Source organism: Nyctereutes procyonoides, unplaced genomic scaffold (assembly GCF_905146905.1).
Source record: "Nyctereutes procyonoides isolate TBG_1078 unplaced genomic scaffold, NYPRO_anot_genome, whole genome shotgun sequence".
Classification (NCBI taxonomy): domain Eukaryota; kingdom Metazoa; phylum Chordata; class Mammalia; order Carnivora; family Canidae; genus Nyctereutes; species Nyctereutes procyonoides.
This window is the reverse complement of record NW_026575136.1, coordinates 38,996,310-39,014,557: the sequence shown is the minus strand read 5'-3', so window position 1 is coordinate 39,014,557 and position 18,248 is coordinate 38,996,310. Positions and strand designations below refer to the sequence as shown.

The following is an 18,248-nucleotide window of genomic DNA, read 5'->3' as shown; positions in this document are numbered from 1 at the left end:
CCTCTCTAGGAAAAAAAAATCCTGTAAAAAAATGCTCTGTCCTTTTTTTTTTTTTTAAAGATTTATTTATATGAGAGAGCAGGCACGTGCATACACAGCCTGGGGTGGGCGGGTAGGGAGAGGAGAGGCAGACAGAGAATCCCAAGCAGACTCCATGCTGAGCGTGGAGACTGACCTGGGGTTTGATCCCCAACTCTGAGATCATGATTTGAACCCAAACCAGGTCAACCAACAAGAGTCCATCAGGCACCCCAGATACTTTGTGCCTCGTGCATAAAACCCTTCCAGCTGAAAGTCTGGGCAGACCATGCAAGGACTCCTGAGGGCACAAGACAGGCACCAATACCAGGGAGGAGCAGAGGATGGAGGTCACCTGTGCTCCTTACAACTGCTGGCAGGCTCTCCAGTCCTGCAAGAAACCCTCCTATTGCCAGTGATTGGCATTTGAGATTCAAAGGGGTTGCAGGGCATAGAACACATCTGGCAGCTAGGATTTCTCACTTGGATGCTGTGGTGAATGGTGAATGGTGAATTTAAAGTGTAGACCTGGCACCAGGTGTGCACACTGGTCTCAGCTGGCTGAGTGACATCCCACAACAATACCCCTAGCACTTCTCCTGAAAGACACCTGGCCAAGGGAGGGGGCCATGTAGAAACATGAATGCAGACTTGAGAAAGGCCTGCTCACAAGCAAGGCTGGCCATTGGGTGGGGTCTGGAAATACGGATTTCAGGAGGGTCGCCACCATTCCCAGATAAGAAAGACTCGCTGTGCCTGCAGAATGTAGTCAGGCAGTGTGGTTTATACCGAACACCTGCTTCCTTCTGGGAGTCTGGCATTTTGGTATGTGCCAGACAGAGGAATGCCTCCATGAGTCTCTCCTGTGCTGCCCTGCTAGGCACCATTTCACATGTATTCTCACAACATGCTGCTTGGGGTATGTAGTGCATCCTGGGGGAGTCTGCAGGGAGAAGCTCTGGAGCCTCAAGCCTTGCTCTCTCCAGATTTACCCCAGTGCCTTTCACTCGGCTGTCTGTACCCTGTGTCCCATCGCTGGAATAAATCATGGTCACGAGGAGGACTATGTGCTGCATCCTGGGTGTCCTCCTAGGGAATTATTAAAACTGGGAGTGGTCTTGAAAGTCCCTCAAAACAGAGAGTTTACCATTTTTATTCTTCTCATTTTCATTTTTTGTTATCTGTTTTATTTTGGTTTTGCCTTGGAACAAATGTTTTAGCGTGGCTGCCACACTTAGGAAATCGTGGACATGCAGTCATGAAGACCCAGAGGCCACAGATGAGGATAACCACAGCAACAGGAGAGGTGGAGAGTGTCCCAGAGGGGCCCTAATTCTGGCATCCTCTTACCCTGACCCCACACAACCCATGTGCAGGGTGGGTTTCTAGCAGCCCAGCTGAGAGAAGTGAAAAAAGACTGCAGCAGCTCCCCAATGGCAGGGAAGAAAGAGCTCAGAGTTCGACTCAGCTGAGTGAAATACTAAGTAGGACAAAACCAAACACAAAACAGTCCTCTTCAGAAGAACATAAGCCAATCCAGTCTCTACAATGTGTCATTAGAAATGTTGGGGCAGCCCAGGTGGCTCAGTGGTTTGGCACGGCCTTCAGCCCAGGGCATGATCCTGGAGACCGGGGATCGAGTCCCATGTCAGGCTCCCTGCATGGAGCCTGCTTCTCCCTCTGCCTGTGTCTCTGCCTCTCTCTCTCTCTCCCTATCTCTCTGTGTCTCTCTCATGAATAGATAAAATCTTTGAAAAAAAAATGTTGAAGACACAATCCAAACCTCTAGACATATGAAGACATCATAGCACAAGATCTATATTTGAGAAAGAAGTCAAGCAATAAAGACTAATTTTGAGATGACCAAATATCAGAATAAAGAGATGAAATTTCAAAGCAATTTTAATGTCTCAAAGACTTAAAGGAAAACATTCTCCTAAAGATAAACAATGGGAAACCACAGAACAGAAAAAATATTTATTTAAGGAAAAAGAACCAAATGGAAATTCTAGAATTAAAAAAAATACAATATCTGAAAGAAATTTATTGGATGGACTTAACAGTAGATTGGAGATGACAGAATAGAGTCGGTAAACTTGAAGAGAGAGCAAGAGAAATAATGAATCTGAAGACACAAAGAAAGAAGCTGTAGGAAAGGATAGGCTGCAGTGCCACTGACAGGGTGTCAAGAGTTGTAATATTTTATAGTTGGGCTCCTAGAGGGAGTGGAGAAAGAATGGGGAAGGAAAACTATTTGAAGAAATAAGGACTAAAAATATGCAAAATATACTGACAGCCCAGACAGATTTATGAAGCCTAGAAAACCCCTAGACCGATAAATAAAATTAAAATAAAAAAACCCAAAGTCACATTGCTTAAAAAAAAAAAAATCAAAGAGAAAAGTCTCAAAACTACTTAGAGAAAAATGACATATTACACACAGGGAACAACTAGCAGAACAACACTGATTACTCACTAGAAATAACTGAAGCAGGAGACAGTGGGACAAAGTATTTAGAGTGCTATGGAGGAAACACAGTCATCCAAGAATTCAATATTCAGCAAAAATATCCTTCAAAAAACAGATGAAATAAAGATATTTTCAGATAAACAAAAATGAGAATTCACTATTACCAGATATATGTTACGAGAAATGTTAACAGAAATTCTTTAGGCTGAAGGGAAATGTTCTCTGGGATAAATTCAGTCTTTAGGAAGTGGTGGTGAGGAACAAAAATAATAAAGAACAAAAGAAAAACAAAAATCTTGTTTTCTACTTAATTTTTCCTTAAAATACATATAAAAACATTGGAACAGTTCATATACAAATATAATGCATATAAAAAAGTATATGAATGCATATAAACATAGACACATACAGAAAAGGCACAATTTGCTTCCAGCATAAAGGACAGGTAGGGTAAATGGACCTATACAATGACAAGGGTCTTACATTTTATGTCAAGTGACACAACTGTAACTTTCACAGTATACTTTTAGTGAAATTTGTATTATGATCTCTAGCAACTATGAAGGAAATGCAAAGCAGTGCAGCTTAAAAGGCAATAGAGTAAAACTAATTCCAAACGTATTCAGCTAACCTAAAACCGGGAAAGAAACATCTGAGACACCAGAGCTGTGGGCCATGGACAAGGAGACAGCCTGTGAGGGAGGGTCAGGAAGGAGAGAGGGCAAGGGGACTATGGGCCAAGGTTTCTGAACAGCAGTGTTAGGCCAAAGTGTTTGAAGAATTATCCCTTGACAGGAGAAGTGTGAGTGTATGAGGAGCCAGAGGAGTGCTGAGAAGAGTGAAAGCACTGGGCACTGGGAGAGGACCACAGGTAGCCACAGACACGTAACAAAGGCTACAGTCTTGCTCTTATCTGTGGTGATGGTTGCACAGATGTACTGAGGTGTACAGTAATTATGTGCAATTTACTGTCTCCCAATTTTACCTCAATACAGGTTGAAACACACACAATAATTAGGGGCAGTATTAAGGACTGAGCTAGAAATGGTGGTCATCCGTGCCTCCTTCCCATCTCTGCCTGGGTTCTCAGAGACGCAAAACAATCCATCCTCCAGTCCCATTTACGTGTTTTTATTTCAGCACTCATGTCTTTCTAAGAGGTCTACTTTACACATGATCTTTTTTCATAGCTTCTGTTCGGACTGTAATATCCTCTCACATCTCTTAAAATATCTTAGAGATTTGTATTTATTCTCTTCTATTCCTGAAAAACCCAATTTAACCAGCCTCATCAGATCTCCTCTGTTTGTGGGAGCCCTGACTTGTGGGCTGTTGTATCATGCTCTATCACTTAGAGAAAATATTCTTTCACAGAAAACAAGCAGCCATCTAAAAATGATATGGCTTCTTTCATCTCTAGAAAACATCTATTTCACTGTTTACATTTCATTCATTTCCCACTTTAGGTGAGTGGGGAGCAAACAAATCTTCAAGTGGCTTAGAGTTATGGTAAGAACAAGTGTGAAAGAATGGATTCTAATAAAAGTGGTAGCCCTAACAACCCCAAAGGGAGCATCCTACTCTGAGGGCAGCAAAATCCTCCAGAAGAACTAACTGAAAAATTTTAGTGCGTACCACTCAGAAGTATGAGAAGAAATCAAAGACACTCACCAGAAAACAAAAAGAGATGACATGGCAGGGACACTTCCCACCATCCTCCCCAGCTCCTGTTAAAGACAGGACTCCCAGGCCTTCCAGGGGAACATGATCCCCCACCCACTGAACGCAGCCTTCAGCATTCTCCCTGGCCTACTGGGGTAGAGCATGACGACACGCACTGTGGGGAGGCAGTCACATGGGACACAGGTGAGAGAGTCACCTGTCAATGATGCCACAGCTGCCCTCTCGGCCTCAGACCACCCACCACTGGGTGGTCGGGGGAAGAGAAAAACTTCTCACTTAATTTGTGCTGCAACAGTTCAGGAAACAGATCTCAGGAGCAGAAAGGGATTTAATATATGGAATAAGGTCCTTCCAACATCAGAGGAAAGGCTTAGATTCATGACTGAAACTCCAAAAATTGCTCTCAGGATATGATCAAAATGGCCCTCTATGGGAAACATCCTTAAAATTACTGAGGTCAACATACACCCATTAAGTCTGACTCTAGGGTGCAGAGGCCACTGACCACATGGCACTTGCCACTTCCACCTGTGACACTGAGGGTGGCCCTTGACAGCAGAGAACCACCAAAGGGGCAGGAGATATCATCCTCATTTCTGCCCTACAAATGCTTTGAGAGTAGGTTTAACTTGGGAAAGCTTATTCACACACCTTCATCAGGGTCTGGAAAACACTGATGAGTTTTCCATTTTTTAGAGAACAGGGATACTACACTGGATAAAGCGTGAACACAGCAGCCCACCACAGCAGGTCTGCTATTGCAGTTTAGAGTATACATTAACTAATAAAAAGTCATTTTCAAGTTAATTATGTCAAGCTGGTTTACCCAGAAAGAACACATTGTGTAATAATTGTGGACTTAGGGAAATACAACAAGAATGTTTAATAAGCAGCCAAATGACTCCTGGAATAAGGCAGGTCCAAAACCCCTTCATCATTTAAATATTACCCTGTCACAAGTATTTTTCAAAAAATGAAGTTCTCCTATAAAAGACTACCTTTTGATACATGGAAATAAAGAACAATACTAGCAACAATCCTCATTTCTACACACACATGAACATTCAGAGGAATGCATTTCATCTAGTATATTAGACATCAAATGACTGAATAATGGCACAATAATGAGAATGTCATTTGAAGCTTTTCACGGTAATTTAAAAATCATTCTGAAGTTTTCAATAATGTAGGAAAGCCTCTGCTATTAGGTCAAGGGCAGCATTTGTTCGCATTACTTAAAGGTCATTAAAATACATCCTTAATCATAACATGTGGTTCATTACAAATAAAATTGCCTTTCGTTCAATAAAACTAATTAAATGTAAATGGTATTGTTTACTGCTATATGGATCTTTTGAAATAAATCAGCAAGTCATGATTTATTGTGACCTCATTGTTGTTAATAAATTTGCCTGATCACAAAAGCCAGAAACACATTTCCCGAATATCTATGGATGCCTGAGAAGCATGCCTTCTAGCTGCCTGTGTGTAGTCACGAGAAGCTGAGCCTGCCATCACAGGGCCCGCAGCACAGCTATTATCAAATGGTTTGCTCGAACTTTAATGGTCTGATCACATCCAGTGATAAGGGAATACCACAAAATCGGAGATGACATTCTTGGTGGCGTCCTCAGTTCTTCAAGAAAAGCTCTGAGGTCTGCAGGTTTACTACTACTTGCTGTCATAAGGCTCAACAGATGATGTGACACCAAGTCCATTACAGCAGAAACAGAGAAGAGTGAAGAAAGAGGGGAAGAGTAAGCTATCAAATGAAAAGCCAAACTGTCATGCCTAAATCCATAATGAAATTAGAGCTCTTTTTCCTACGAAATCTAAATATATGCCAAATTATAGGAAGCTACAAGTTGAAATTAATGAACCAGAAATTCAGTTAAACTTCCTTTTTCCTACAATATACAGCTTTTTAGTTTTATGGTCATATCAAAGGTACAAATGAGAACTGAGTAGGATTTCAACTAGTCTTCTAAGACCTAACTTACATGCAATAAATTGTGCATGTTTAAAGTGTACATCTGTGTGCCCCTGAACACTTGTACCTGCCTAAGACATCACCACAGCCAAGCTACGGGACATTTCCAACACCTCATCTGCAGGACTGCTCTACCCCGGGCTCCATCACAAAGTGGATGGGCTTTCCTAGAATTCTGCATTACTATGGACACTTCAGGTACTCTTATTTGTTATTTTTTGCTTTTTCTTTCAGACACATTCTTTCTAACACAGTGTTTTAACTTTGCACTTTCCTTTCTACCACTCTTTCTAAAATAAAGCTACTACCAATGATGATTTAGTGCCAGCATTTCCAACTGCCCAAGCCAGTGACTCTGGAACTCTTGCAAAAGAGACGGAGTGGGAAAGACCAGGTGGGGACCCAATCTGTGCATGACAGCAAACAGAAATCTTTCCCAGTCCATTATGATTCATCATCTTTATCTCTCCTCCCCCTTAACCCTGGAGGGTTCACTGAGGAGGTACACCAGAAAAAGAAAACCTGGACACAAAGGAGAAACATGCCACTGAGAAATAGCACCAACCCCCCAAACTGGCTCAAATCACATCAGGAAGTCAATAGGCTGCAAGAACATCTTGTGATAAAAACTAATCCATTTTAACAAATAGTATGAGAATTGTAAGCTAGATATCCTAAGTAATAAGGTGACAGCACAGCCTTACTTTGCCATGTGAAGTAAAGCAAAGCAGACAGAAAACACAGAGAGTCTGAGTAAGTCTGGGAAAGAGCTGAGAAAGGAGGAGACCGTAGAGTGAATTCACAGGCTCCGGCACGATTTGGCCCGTGTCACAGCACGTGATACAAAAGAACCCATTCAACACTCATTCATACGACAGTGTTTTAGCCACACAGATGTAGTGACATGATTAAACTTCCTTCTCCATGAGTCTATGTGCAGGGAATGCATTAAGAATTCTAAAATGTAAAGGCTAATGACCAGCTTCTCACTGCCTACTGACAAACATTTAAAGTGGTTAAAATGATAAACAAATATTGGTAGGAAAAGAGCCTTCTGATCACAACGAAAAATCTGTAATCATAAAGGAAAACAAATAATTACACAAATAAAATTTAAAATACCTATATGGCAAAAGATATTCTAAAGCAAGAAGTCAAGAGGTAGACTAGAAGTCTAGCTATATTTGCAATACACACTTGGCAAAAGTAGGGAGAAAGAGGCACACTCATACACTTATGTTGACAGTTTAAAATGGTGAGACCAGTTGGCGGCAATTTGAAACTCTTGCAAAAAGAGTGAGCTAAAAAAAAAAAAAAGTGAGCTATTTATTCAGTAAGTGGTATTGCTGCAACTGGGTAACAAGTTATTTTCTTACGTCTGATTTCCCACTCACAGTTTGACTCAAAATAAATGCCAGATGGACAGGAGATATTACATGTAAAGCAGGAGTTGTTTTCAAAGTAATAATTTAGGGATGGATCAGCCTGGGTGGATCAGCGGTTGGGCACCTGCCTTCAGCTCAGGGCGTGATCCTGAAGTCCAGGGATTGAGTCCCACATCAGGCTCCCCGTGGGGAGCCTGCTTCTCTCTCTGTCTATGCCTCTCTCTCTCTGTGTCTCTCATGAATAAATAAATAAAATCTTTTTTTTTAAAGGTAATCATTTAAAATATAATCATGGAGTGGAAAAATGCTAAACATAAAACCAAAGGCAGCAACCATTTTTTTTTATTTTTAGAAGTTGTTTTTATTGAAATACATCTAATATAGAACATTGTGCAAATTTCAAGGGGCACAACAGGTTGACAGATACATTAGGCATTGTAGTAGGGCTGCCATCATGGCCAGGGTAATGAGCACTACACCACCAGCTTACCAACGGAGAGCCATCCTCACATTAGCAGTAGGCCCTCAGAGAAACACATTAGCCTTCCACAGGATAGAAGAAACCATAAATGAAAACACTTAGACGAGACCTAAAGAAATGGGAGCCTGATCCACAATTAACAAAGTGTACATAAAGACCTCTAAAAACACACAACAGGAAAATAAGCAGACACCACAAACAGAAATTTATAAAATAAAAATATATAAGAAACAGACTTTCATAGGTAAGAGGTATCTTCAGCCTCACAAAAAAATTGTCAATATAAACAAAATGCCATTTCCATGTCCATCAGATGGGAGAAGATAGGCCAACTGACCAATACACAGGAGATGTGCGTGCTGCTGCAGTCTTGCAGGTAGCATCTTGGCACAAGAACCAAAATCCGACAACTATGTCTATCTTTTGAGTTCTAAAACTATTTATAAATAGTTTATAAAACGTCAAAACTGTTAACGTTTATATGTACCAATAAATACCAGGCTGGTTACTGAAGTTATAACTTGTCCAGCACCAAGCAGCTAATAAAGCACTTGGAGAGATACACATTTTTTGACATAAAAAATGACACAAAACATACTGCTGGAAAAGGAAAAAAGTACATATAGCATCATCCATCCATGCAGATGCATGAAGGAAAGGGTGGAGAAGTGGTGCCGCCAGGAATAACTTTTACCCAAATGTGAATGGTAGCCAATACTAATGAATACAATTATGACTGTTTTCCATCTTTTTTATGATGCATATATTATTTTCAATGGTATTACTATTATCAGCAAGAAAAATAAATCTCCATTTCTTTTTGGCAAGAATGAGTCCTACGAAAAAGGGCTGGTTAGCTTGAAATGCAGTGGAGGCTGAGGCAGGAGGACAGTCCAATGCTTGTTGCTCGAGGACCCACCCCCCTGGCAGGGATAGCCCTACAGCAATCAAATCCACCACAAACAAAGACCTGTTAACTTGGTGTTTGAAAATGCTATGCTCTACAAACCACCTTTTCATTTAAGGACAAGCTTTGAAAAAATCACGTTTATTCATAAGCTGCTAAACTAAGAAAATAAAATCAATGATTTTGAAAAAAGAAAAAATATATAACATTTACAATATCCAACATCCAATATCACCAGACATGCAAAGAAGCAGAAATTGTGACCTGTAACAGGAGAATAATTAAAAACTAGAAACAGGGGCACCTCGGTGGCTCAGTCATTAAGCATCCAACTCTTGGTTTCAGTTCAGGTCATGATCTCAGGGTCCTGAGACTGAACTCCATGTTGAGCTCCTCAATCAGTGGGGAGTCTGCTTGAGATGTACTCTCTCTCTCTCTCCCTCTGCCCCTCCCCCTGCTCACATGTGCATATGTATACTCTCTAATAAATATAAATCTTTAAAAAAAACCCTAGAAATATACCAAGAAAAAAGAGACAATGGCATTAGGAAATGAAGAATAAGTATTATACACTTGAAAGATCTGGAACCTCCATATATTAAAAATACAATATTTGGAATAAAAAATTTGCTGGATGGTCTTCATAGAAGACTTCAGAAGATAAAATCAGTGAATTTAAAGACAGAGCAACAGAAACTATCAAATAGAGTCACAGAAAGAAAGAGCAAGAGACTTCAATGACCTGTGAACATATGTGGTCTAACACACATATCACTGATATGCCAGATTGGGGGAAGAGGGAGTTGGGCAGAAAGGCCCCAAAAATAAAGGCTAAAAGTTTTTGAAATGGGGGGGAAAAAAAACCATGAATCTCCAGATCCAAGAAGTTCAACAAACACTAAGCAAGACAAAACAAGATACATACAAATTCCTGAAAGCAGTCATCACAAAAAACATCTTTAAAATATCTAGAGAAGGGATGGGACACCTGGGTAGTTCAATGGTTGAGTGTCTGCCTTCAGCTCAGGTCATGATCCCAAGGTCCTGGGATCGAGTCCCACACCGGGTTCCCTGCTCCTCAGGGAGTCTGCTTCTCCCTTTGTATCTCTCTCTCTCTCTTTCTCTGTCTCTCATGAATAAGTAAATAAAATCTTAAAAAACATGTCTAGAGAAAAAGGAGATAAAGAGGAGATAAGGATGGCCACAGTGTTTCAGAACTACATATCCTGTAAGGCAGAGCAATGGTAGCGCTGAGACAGTAGGTAGAGACAAGGAAAACTGTCAAACAAAAACTTGAAAAACCTCTTCCAAAAATGAAGGTGAAATAAAGACAGTTTTCTTTTCTTTTTTGTAAAGATGTTATTTATTTATTCATGAGAGACACAAAGAGAGGCAGAGACACAGGCAGAGGGAGAAGCAGGCTCCCTTTGGGGAGCCCAACAATCTCAGGACCTCAGGATCATGACCTGAGCCAAAGGCAGATGCTCAACCACTAAGCCAACCAGGCACCCCTGAAGACAGTTTTAAAGCACAAACTTTAATCTAGTAGACTCCTCTTACAAAAACTACTGAAGGAAGTTCTTTGAGTTGAAGGAAAGTCACATTGCAAGTTGGATCCATCTACAAGGAGAGAGGACTCAGGAACGAGTAAATGTACAGGACAGCAGAAAAACCGGTATTTATTTTTTTAATAACTTAACATGCTTAGCTACTTTTTTTTTTTTCAAGATTTATTTCTTTTTAGTGGGGGAGGGGCAGAGGGATAGAAAGGGAAGGTCCCCAGCAGACTCGCCATGGAGCCCCAAGATTGTGACCAAAATCAAGAGTCAGATACTTTACTGACTGAGCCACCCAGGCACCCCACATGTTTGACTGCTTTAAACAAAAAATACGTATATTCTATGGTGAAGTTCATAACGTGTATAAGTAAAACATGTAAGACAATAACAAGAGATGAGAAAAACTGGAAGTCTAACTGTGCCAGTTTCTTAAATTACATACAATATGGTATTGTGCCATATTGGAGAAATATTATGGTGCGTTAGTAACACATATTGGAAATCGCAGAACCCACCACTACAAAATAGAACTAAAGGTGAAAGGGGCAACTGGGTGGCTCAGATGGTGAAGCATCTGCCTTTGACTCAGATCATGATCTCAGGGTCCTGGGATCGAGTCCCACCTTGGTCTCCGTGCTCCACAGGGAGTCTGCTCCTGTCTCTGCCTCTCAATTGTTTGTGCTCTGTCTCTCTCTCTCTCTCTCTCTCAAATGAATAAACAGTATCTCTAAAAAAATAAAACTTGTAGGGCAGTCTGGGTGGCTCAGCCGCTTAGCCCTTCCTTCAGCCCAGGGGGTGATCCTGGAAACCCAGGATCAAGGCCCACATCAAGTTCCCTGAATGAAGCCTGCTTCTCCCTCTGCCTGTGTCTCTGCCTTTCTCTGTCTCTGTGTCTCTCATGAATAAATAACTAAAATCTTTAAAAAGAATAAAAATAAAAAAATAAAAATTTTTAAATTTTAAAAAAGAACTAATGGTTACAGCAATAATGGTAATTAAATGAAAACCTAAAATAATACCTAAAGATGGAAAAAAGGAACAAAGAGATAAGTAGAAAATAAACAGCAAGCCTTTAACTCAACCATTACTAATAATTATGGTAAATATGTTATTTAAATAACAGTTTCCCTCAACTTGACCTAATGAGCACTTACAGGCTATCCAGAGAACATCAGCGCATACTCTGTAAATGAGTGTGGAACGCTGGCTCAGAAAGAGCATGTGCCAGGCCATGTCGTAAGTCCCAACCTGACTAAAGGACTGACATAAGACATAACATGCTCCATGAACATCACAGAATTAAATAATATCTAAGTAACAAAGGACATCACAAAAATCCCCAACCACATGGTAAGCAAGGTTTCCAACTAAACAAAGGGTGAGAAGAAATCACAAAAGAATTAGAAAACATTTTAACAAAAACATAATGAAAATAGAATGTATAAAATTTATGTGACACAGGGTAAGTAATGCTTAGTTACAGCTCTAAAGGCTTATAACAGAAAAGAACAAGATAAAAAAATCAAGAGTCTAACTTCTGCTTTAAGAAATTAACAAAGAATAGAAAATTAAATACAAACTAAGTTAGAATGAAGGAAATAAATACCAGAATTAACAGAGAAAATAAACAAACGATAAAGATTATCAAAGACACCAAAAACAAGCTCTTTGAAGTAACAACTGAAGTCAGTTAACTTCTGGTAAGACTATCCAAGAGAAAAAAAAAAAAGAGATATAAATTACCAATATTGAGGATGCAGGAGGGGATCCTACAATCACTAAAAAATAGTAACAGAACATAATGAATTTTATACCATTAAATTTGGCAATTTACATGCAATAGACTCTGAAAAATACAAATTTCCAATGAACAAAAAACCCGATCAACTCTACATCTACTTCAGAAATTCAATTCATAATTAAATACTTTCCTACAAAGTAAACTTGCGACGCTGTTTCAAGAGTGAAGACGTTCAGTACTAAAAAAATTAATAAGTAACACCAATCTCACATCAACTACCTCAAATACAGGAGGTAGTTTTATGAGGCCAACTCATTTTATGAGGCCAGCACACCAAAGGCATTACAACAAAAGCAAAACAGACAAACATAAACCAAAGCAACAAAATCAATATTCCTCATGAATATGGGCACAAAAATCCTTCCCAAGGGCCGCCTGGGTGGCTCAGTGGTTGAGTGTGTCTACCTTTGGCTCAGGGTGTGATCCTGGAATCCTGGGATCAAGTCCTGCAATGGGCTCCCCACAGGGAGCCTGCTTCTCCCTCTGCCTGTGTCTTTGCCTCTGTCTCTCTCATGAATAAATAAATAACATCTTTAAAAAATCCTTCCCAAAATATGAGCAAGTCAAAAGCTGCATTATCTGAAAAGGACACTCAGTATGAACAGATGTGTTCTGGTTTATCCCAGGACTATGAGGTTGATACAATCCATAAATCCATATAGTTCATCCTACTAACAGATGAAAGAAAACCATATAATTGGGATTCCTGGGTGGCTCAGCAGTTTACCGCCTGCCTTTGGCCTGGGGTATGATCCTGGAGTCCCGGGATCAAGTCCCACATCAGGCTCCCTGCGTGGAGCCTGCTTTTCCCTCTGCCTGTGTCCCTGCCTCTCTCTCTCTCTCTCTCTCTGTGTGTGTGTGTCTCTCATGAATAAATAAAATCTTAAAAAAAAGAAAAAGAAAAAAGAAAACCATATAATCATGTCAATAAACAAAAACTTTTGAAAAATCCAATCCCCATTCATGAAAAAACCTCTCTGCAAACTAGGAACAGAAAGAATTTCCTCAGCCTGATACAAGGAATCTTAAAAAAAAAAAAAAAAACTACAGCTACCATCACACATGATGTTAAAAAAGCTCCATGTTCCCCGAGATTGGAAAGGAGACAAGGATGAATGGTTTCACCACTTCTGTTCAGCAACGCATTAGAGATTGCAGCCAGTGTGATACTGCAAGTAGAAGAAAGAGAAGGCTGTCTATGCACACTTGATATAGAGTATAGACAATATAGCTCTGTGGAAGAGCTACATTGTTTTCTTTGCATGACATGATCATTCAGAGACAACATTCTAGGGAATTATACAAAAGCCACTAAAAAGACATGAACAGACATTTCACCAAAGAGGATATATAACAGATGGTAAACAAGTACGTGAAACAATGTTCCGGGGGCACCTGGGTGGGTCAGTCAGTGAAGGGTCTGACTCTTAATTTCAGCTCAGGTCATGATCTCAGGCCACGAGATGGAACCCCATGCCGGGCTCTATGCTCAGTGTGTAGTCGGCTTCAGATTCTCTCTCCCTCTCCCTCTTGCTTGCACTTTCTCTCTCTCTCACAAATAAATAAAAATGTTTAGCCTTACTAGCCATGATAGAAACACAAACTAAAATGAGCTATCACAGCACACTTATTGAAATAACTAAAATTAAAACATGACGCCACTAAGTACCAGCAAGGCTATGGAGAAACTACAGCACTCATGCACTGTTGGCTGTTTTACAGTATAGCCACTCTGAAAGACACTTGGGCAGTTTGTGCATGCACACTTTCCCACACACCCCTGATTTGTGACTTAGTGATTTACTAGCTCCCCACCTGTTCCTGTCTACTGTGAAGTGGGCAAAGGTCAGCTAGTTAGTGGGAAAGAGTGTCAACCTCAACTATTACCTTCATTAGTTGGTCCAAGAGAATCTGCTTTCCCTCATTCACAATCAATCGATTGTACTAAACCCCATCATATAAATCACTTATAATAGCCTACAGAATTTTTAAGAACTATCCCTAATTCTCAGAACACTGAGAATTAAAAGACTGAAAACAAATCCTCAAAGTGGTGGGCCACCTGGCATTCACAGAGAAACTGATCCAGAACAGCAGTTTGGACAATTTTCAAAAATAACTTCAGGGGGCGCCTGGGTGGCTCAGTGTTTGAGCATCTGCCTTTGGTTTGGGTTGTGACCCTGGGGTCCTGGGATCAAGTCCCACACTGGGCTCCCTGCAGGGAGCCTGCTTCTCCCTCTGCCTGTGTCTCTGCCTCTCTCTGTGTCTCTCATGAATGAATGAATGAATGAATGAATCTTTAAAAACAAAAATACTTTCTGATCTGAAGAATGATGCAGATTCATAGATTTACAAGAGATACGAGAATACTTCCACATCTAAGAAAGGATCAGTTACAAACAGGACAGACTTTGCACATATCTGGTTTTATCAAGTCAATACTATACATCACACAAGCATATATATTAATTTTTAATTGGCAAACACCAATTCAAAAACGGCAAAAGGGAAAACAAATAAATACAAATTTCTAGTGAATATACAGTGGAAAATTCAACCATACTGGTAAACAAAGAGGTAAAAATTAAAACAATGAATGGTCCAAATTTTCTCTATCAATTTGAAATTTTGTCTTCAACAGTTATTATTAGTGTTCTGAAGCACATTCACCAATAATCACATTCTGCTGCTTACAGGGGTTTGGGCACAACTCTTCAGAGATGACCTACTGGGATCTGAAATCACAGGCATTCCTTTACACACACCCCGTTCTACTTTTCAGAATTTACCTGAAAAAGGAAGACTTGCTATTTACATGCAGCCTTTTAATGTTTATATATTAAAAAAACAAAAAAAACAAAATGAAGAGTTGCGTACTTGCTCCCACCATGACAGAGTTGCACCTGGTTAGCTGATGAGCTGAGCAGGGGGTCATTCTCTAGCTCAGGGGTTAGGAAACCAAGACCTGGGGCTCAAATCTGGCAACCTGCACTCTCTTCTGTTATCACCCTTGGGGTAAGAATTGTGGTTGTTTTTAATTTTTAAAGGGTTGGAAAAAGAAAAAGAAAAAAAGGTGAAAGAAAGAAAGAAAGAAAGAAAGAAAGAAAGAAAGAAAGAAAGAAAGAAAGAAAGAAAGAAAGAAAGAAGGAAGAGTAGGAAAGGCAGAAGGAGAGGGTAAGTCTGTGACACATATTACGTGACCCACATTGTTACGTGACGATGAATAAATGTACAAAGGAAAGAATCAGCAACTGTTCACTAGCGACCAGTCTTTGGAAGATATACATGAAACATATAAAAGAAAGAATTTCAACCTAAGGACTACTTAAAGTATAGACAACTAAACATACATAAAGAGCAAATATTTCCCAGTCTTACACTTGTCAGGCTACATAGTTTCCAAAAGGTTCAGTGTACACAAGAATGAGGATGTCCCCCACTGTCCATTTAAACTAGCTATAAACCACATGCAATAAAAGCAGAGACTCCTTTCCAAACCCAACCAATCTAAGGAAAGTGATCTAATCTACATTACCCCATCTCCCACTCCTTCCCCAACAACTGCCCGAGTCAAAGGTCACTCTTAGACCACCTCAAGTTTTCTTTACTCTCCATGGCGTATCAGCAGATCATGTAAGAAAAAACGAAGCTCCTCTCATTCAAATATATACTACATCTAACACAAGCACCAAATGGCCCCAACTACGGTTTTGTTAAAAAAAAAAAAAAAAGTGTGCCAGCTTAGGAGATTCTCAGCATTTGTGAGAGATTGATGAAAATGATGAAATATTGTTCTCTCTAATCCTACCTCTTGCCTACTCCCCAGCAACAAAGGGACACTGTGCAAAGACCAAGTAAGGTGCTTGACAGTGTCCTCCTCCTCTCTCTCGGTCACAAGAACAAGACACAGTAACACTCTCCTCTCTCCTAATCAAAGAGGGTTCTCTATTGTCACAAGAAAAGTAGAGTGGATGTGCTGGTCTCCAAAAGGAGGCTAACTTCCCTCTGAGTTCCACAGTCTGCCAACACTACGGAAACCAGACCACCAGGGAGTTCAGTCAGTTAGCAATAATGGGCTCATTTAACCCTGCCAAAAGTCTCAATCTTGAAGATTACTCAACTGCAAGTTTTAACAATAAAAATCAGAAGGAAAAGGAAAGTGAGAGAAAAGAAAAAAAGACCAAAGTGTCCGGCAAATGGGAACACTGCAAACCACACCCAGAACAGGTCACATTTCAAGACACCAGAGAAATTACTTTGGTTGATTTTCAATGACCCTCTGTTACTAATAAAAAAAAATATTATTTTTACAAAGAGTGCATTCAAGAAGTCAACTGGTATACAAGGAAATGTTTGCTGCCTGAAAATGAAGAGTACTAGTAAAATGACATTTGTAATCTCATGAACGCTCACCCCCAAGGCTGGAAGCCTCTGTGTGCAGCTCACCGCCACCTTCAGCTTCCAATCAGTTTCACCATCAAGCTGATCAGTTCGAATAAAACACGAACCTTGGAATGAGAGAAGAAAGTTCCAGAGTTACAGGTGCTTTCAGACCACAATTGTGCAGCAAAGTGGGATACAGAAAGGATGCAGCTAGAGATTCACATAAACAAAAGTCCTTAAAAGCCTTTATACATCTGATTCACAAACAAGTGTGCTAACAAGATACAGGTGCCTCCTATGTGGTATTCTTGCCTACTGAGACTTAATATTAATTAGTGCTTCATTTTAGAAAAACTACATTGATCATTTCTACCTTTAATTCATGTTTTAATAATAAAATAAGTCAATACACAAAAATATCCATGAGTGTGTTCCCTAACTTTGCTAATAAATCATCTGATCTGCCACATCAAACATATGTTCAATAATAAAAGCATAGCTAAAATGTCAAAACCCAGGTAAGATTTATTGTCATACCTTACCAAATTTTAAACATGAAAAACTATTAAATAACAAAACTCCATTCACCCTTTGACCATCATTATTTCTATCACATCATTTCTCAGAACCTATCCTAAGATAGAACAGCAAAACACAAAATGACATACATGTAAGATGATCTTCTAACATTATTTATTGTAATAAAAGACTGGGAACAGATAATGTGAGAATCAATGAATAAAAGGGAGCACAAGCAGCTGTGTAACAAAGATAGGATGGAAGACAGGACCCAGACAGGAGACAGGGAGGGACACACAAAGCGAGAGAGGGAGAAAGGGAGCGAGGGAGAGGGAGGGACAGGGAGGGAGAGAGAGGGAGGGAGACAAGGAGGGAGGAAGAAGAGAAAGAAATGAGAAAGGCCTCCACTTTTCCTGTTAACAGTCTAGAGTGTACATGGTGGAGAGAGGAAAGCCAGGTGTCAACACTGTGCACAGAATAACACCATGCACTGAAGAGCCAGGTGGCGGAGGGAGGAAGTGTGTGGGTGTGGATGTGGGGATGACCTCTGCAGGGGAGAAAGGCGGGGAGGGGCTGGAAGAGAGGCCCCGTCTGTTTTGTACTGCTCATTGTGAAATCATACATATTGTACACAAATCACCTTTAACTTTGTAAAAGCAATCCCTAAAAAAGTCCCTAAAAACAAGCATAAAAAACAAATAGTAGTTTCATCACCAAATAAATTCAAGGGACTGATGGCTTTTTAAACTTAATTATAAAATAGTTACATATGTACACCTTAGTGAATTACGTAAACATAACTCACCCTTGTACCCCTGAGAGACCCCTGAGAAGATCCTGTGTGTCCCCTATTCCACAAGCCCTCCCTGTCTCCTTGTAACACTACTGTCGCTTGCATTTCTTTGCTTTGATTTGGAGTTTATCCCCCAAAATGTACATCCCAAGACACTACAGTTGAGCCTGGTCCTTTCTGGGTATGCCCTCAAAGTTCCGTTTTATCTACAGGCCCTCTCTGGTTTGCATTCCACTGACTGAACACTTCTAATCCTGGC

At 40.2% G+C, this 18,248-nt stretch overlaps 1 protein-coding gene across 5 annotated transcripts in view; it reads right to left on the bottom strand.

Moving 5' to 3' along the window:
* Positions 1-18,248, bottom strand: part of ATP9B (ATPase phospholipid transporting 9B (putative)) — a 242,290-nt gene that overhangs the window by 138,418 nt on the left and 85,624 nt on the right. For all 5 annotated transcript variants that reach the window (XM_055302881.1, XM_055302885.1, XM_055302883.1 and 2 more), the window contains one exon: positions 16,708-16,802. In XM_055302881.1, coding sequence (XP_055158856.1) covers positions 16,708-16,802 — 95 coding nt within the window. The remainder of the gene's footprint in view (positions 1-16,707; positions 16,803-18,248) is intronic.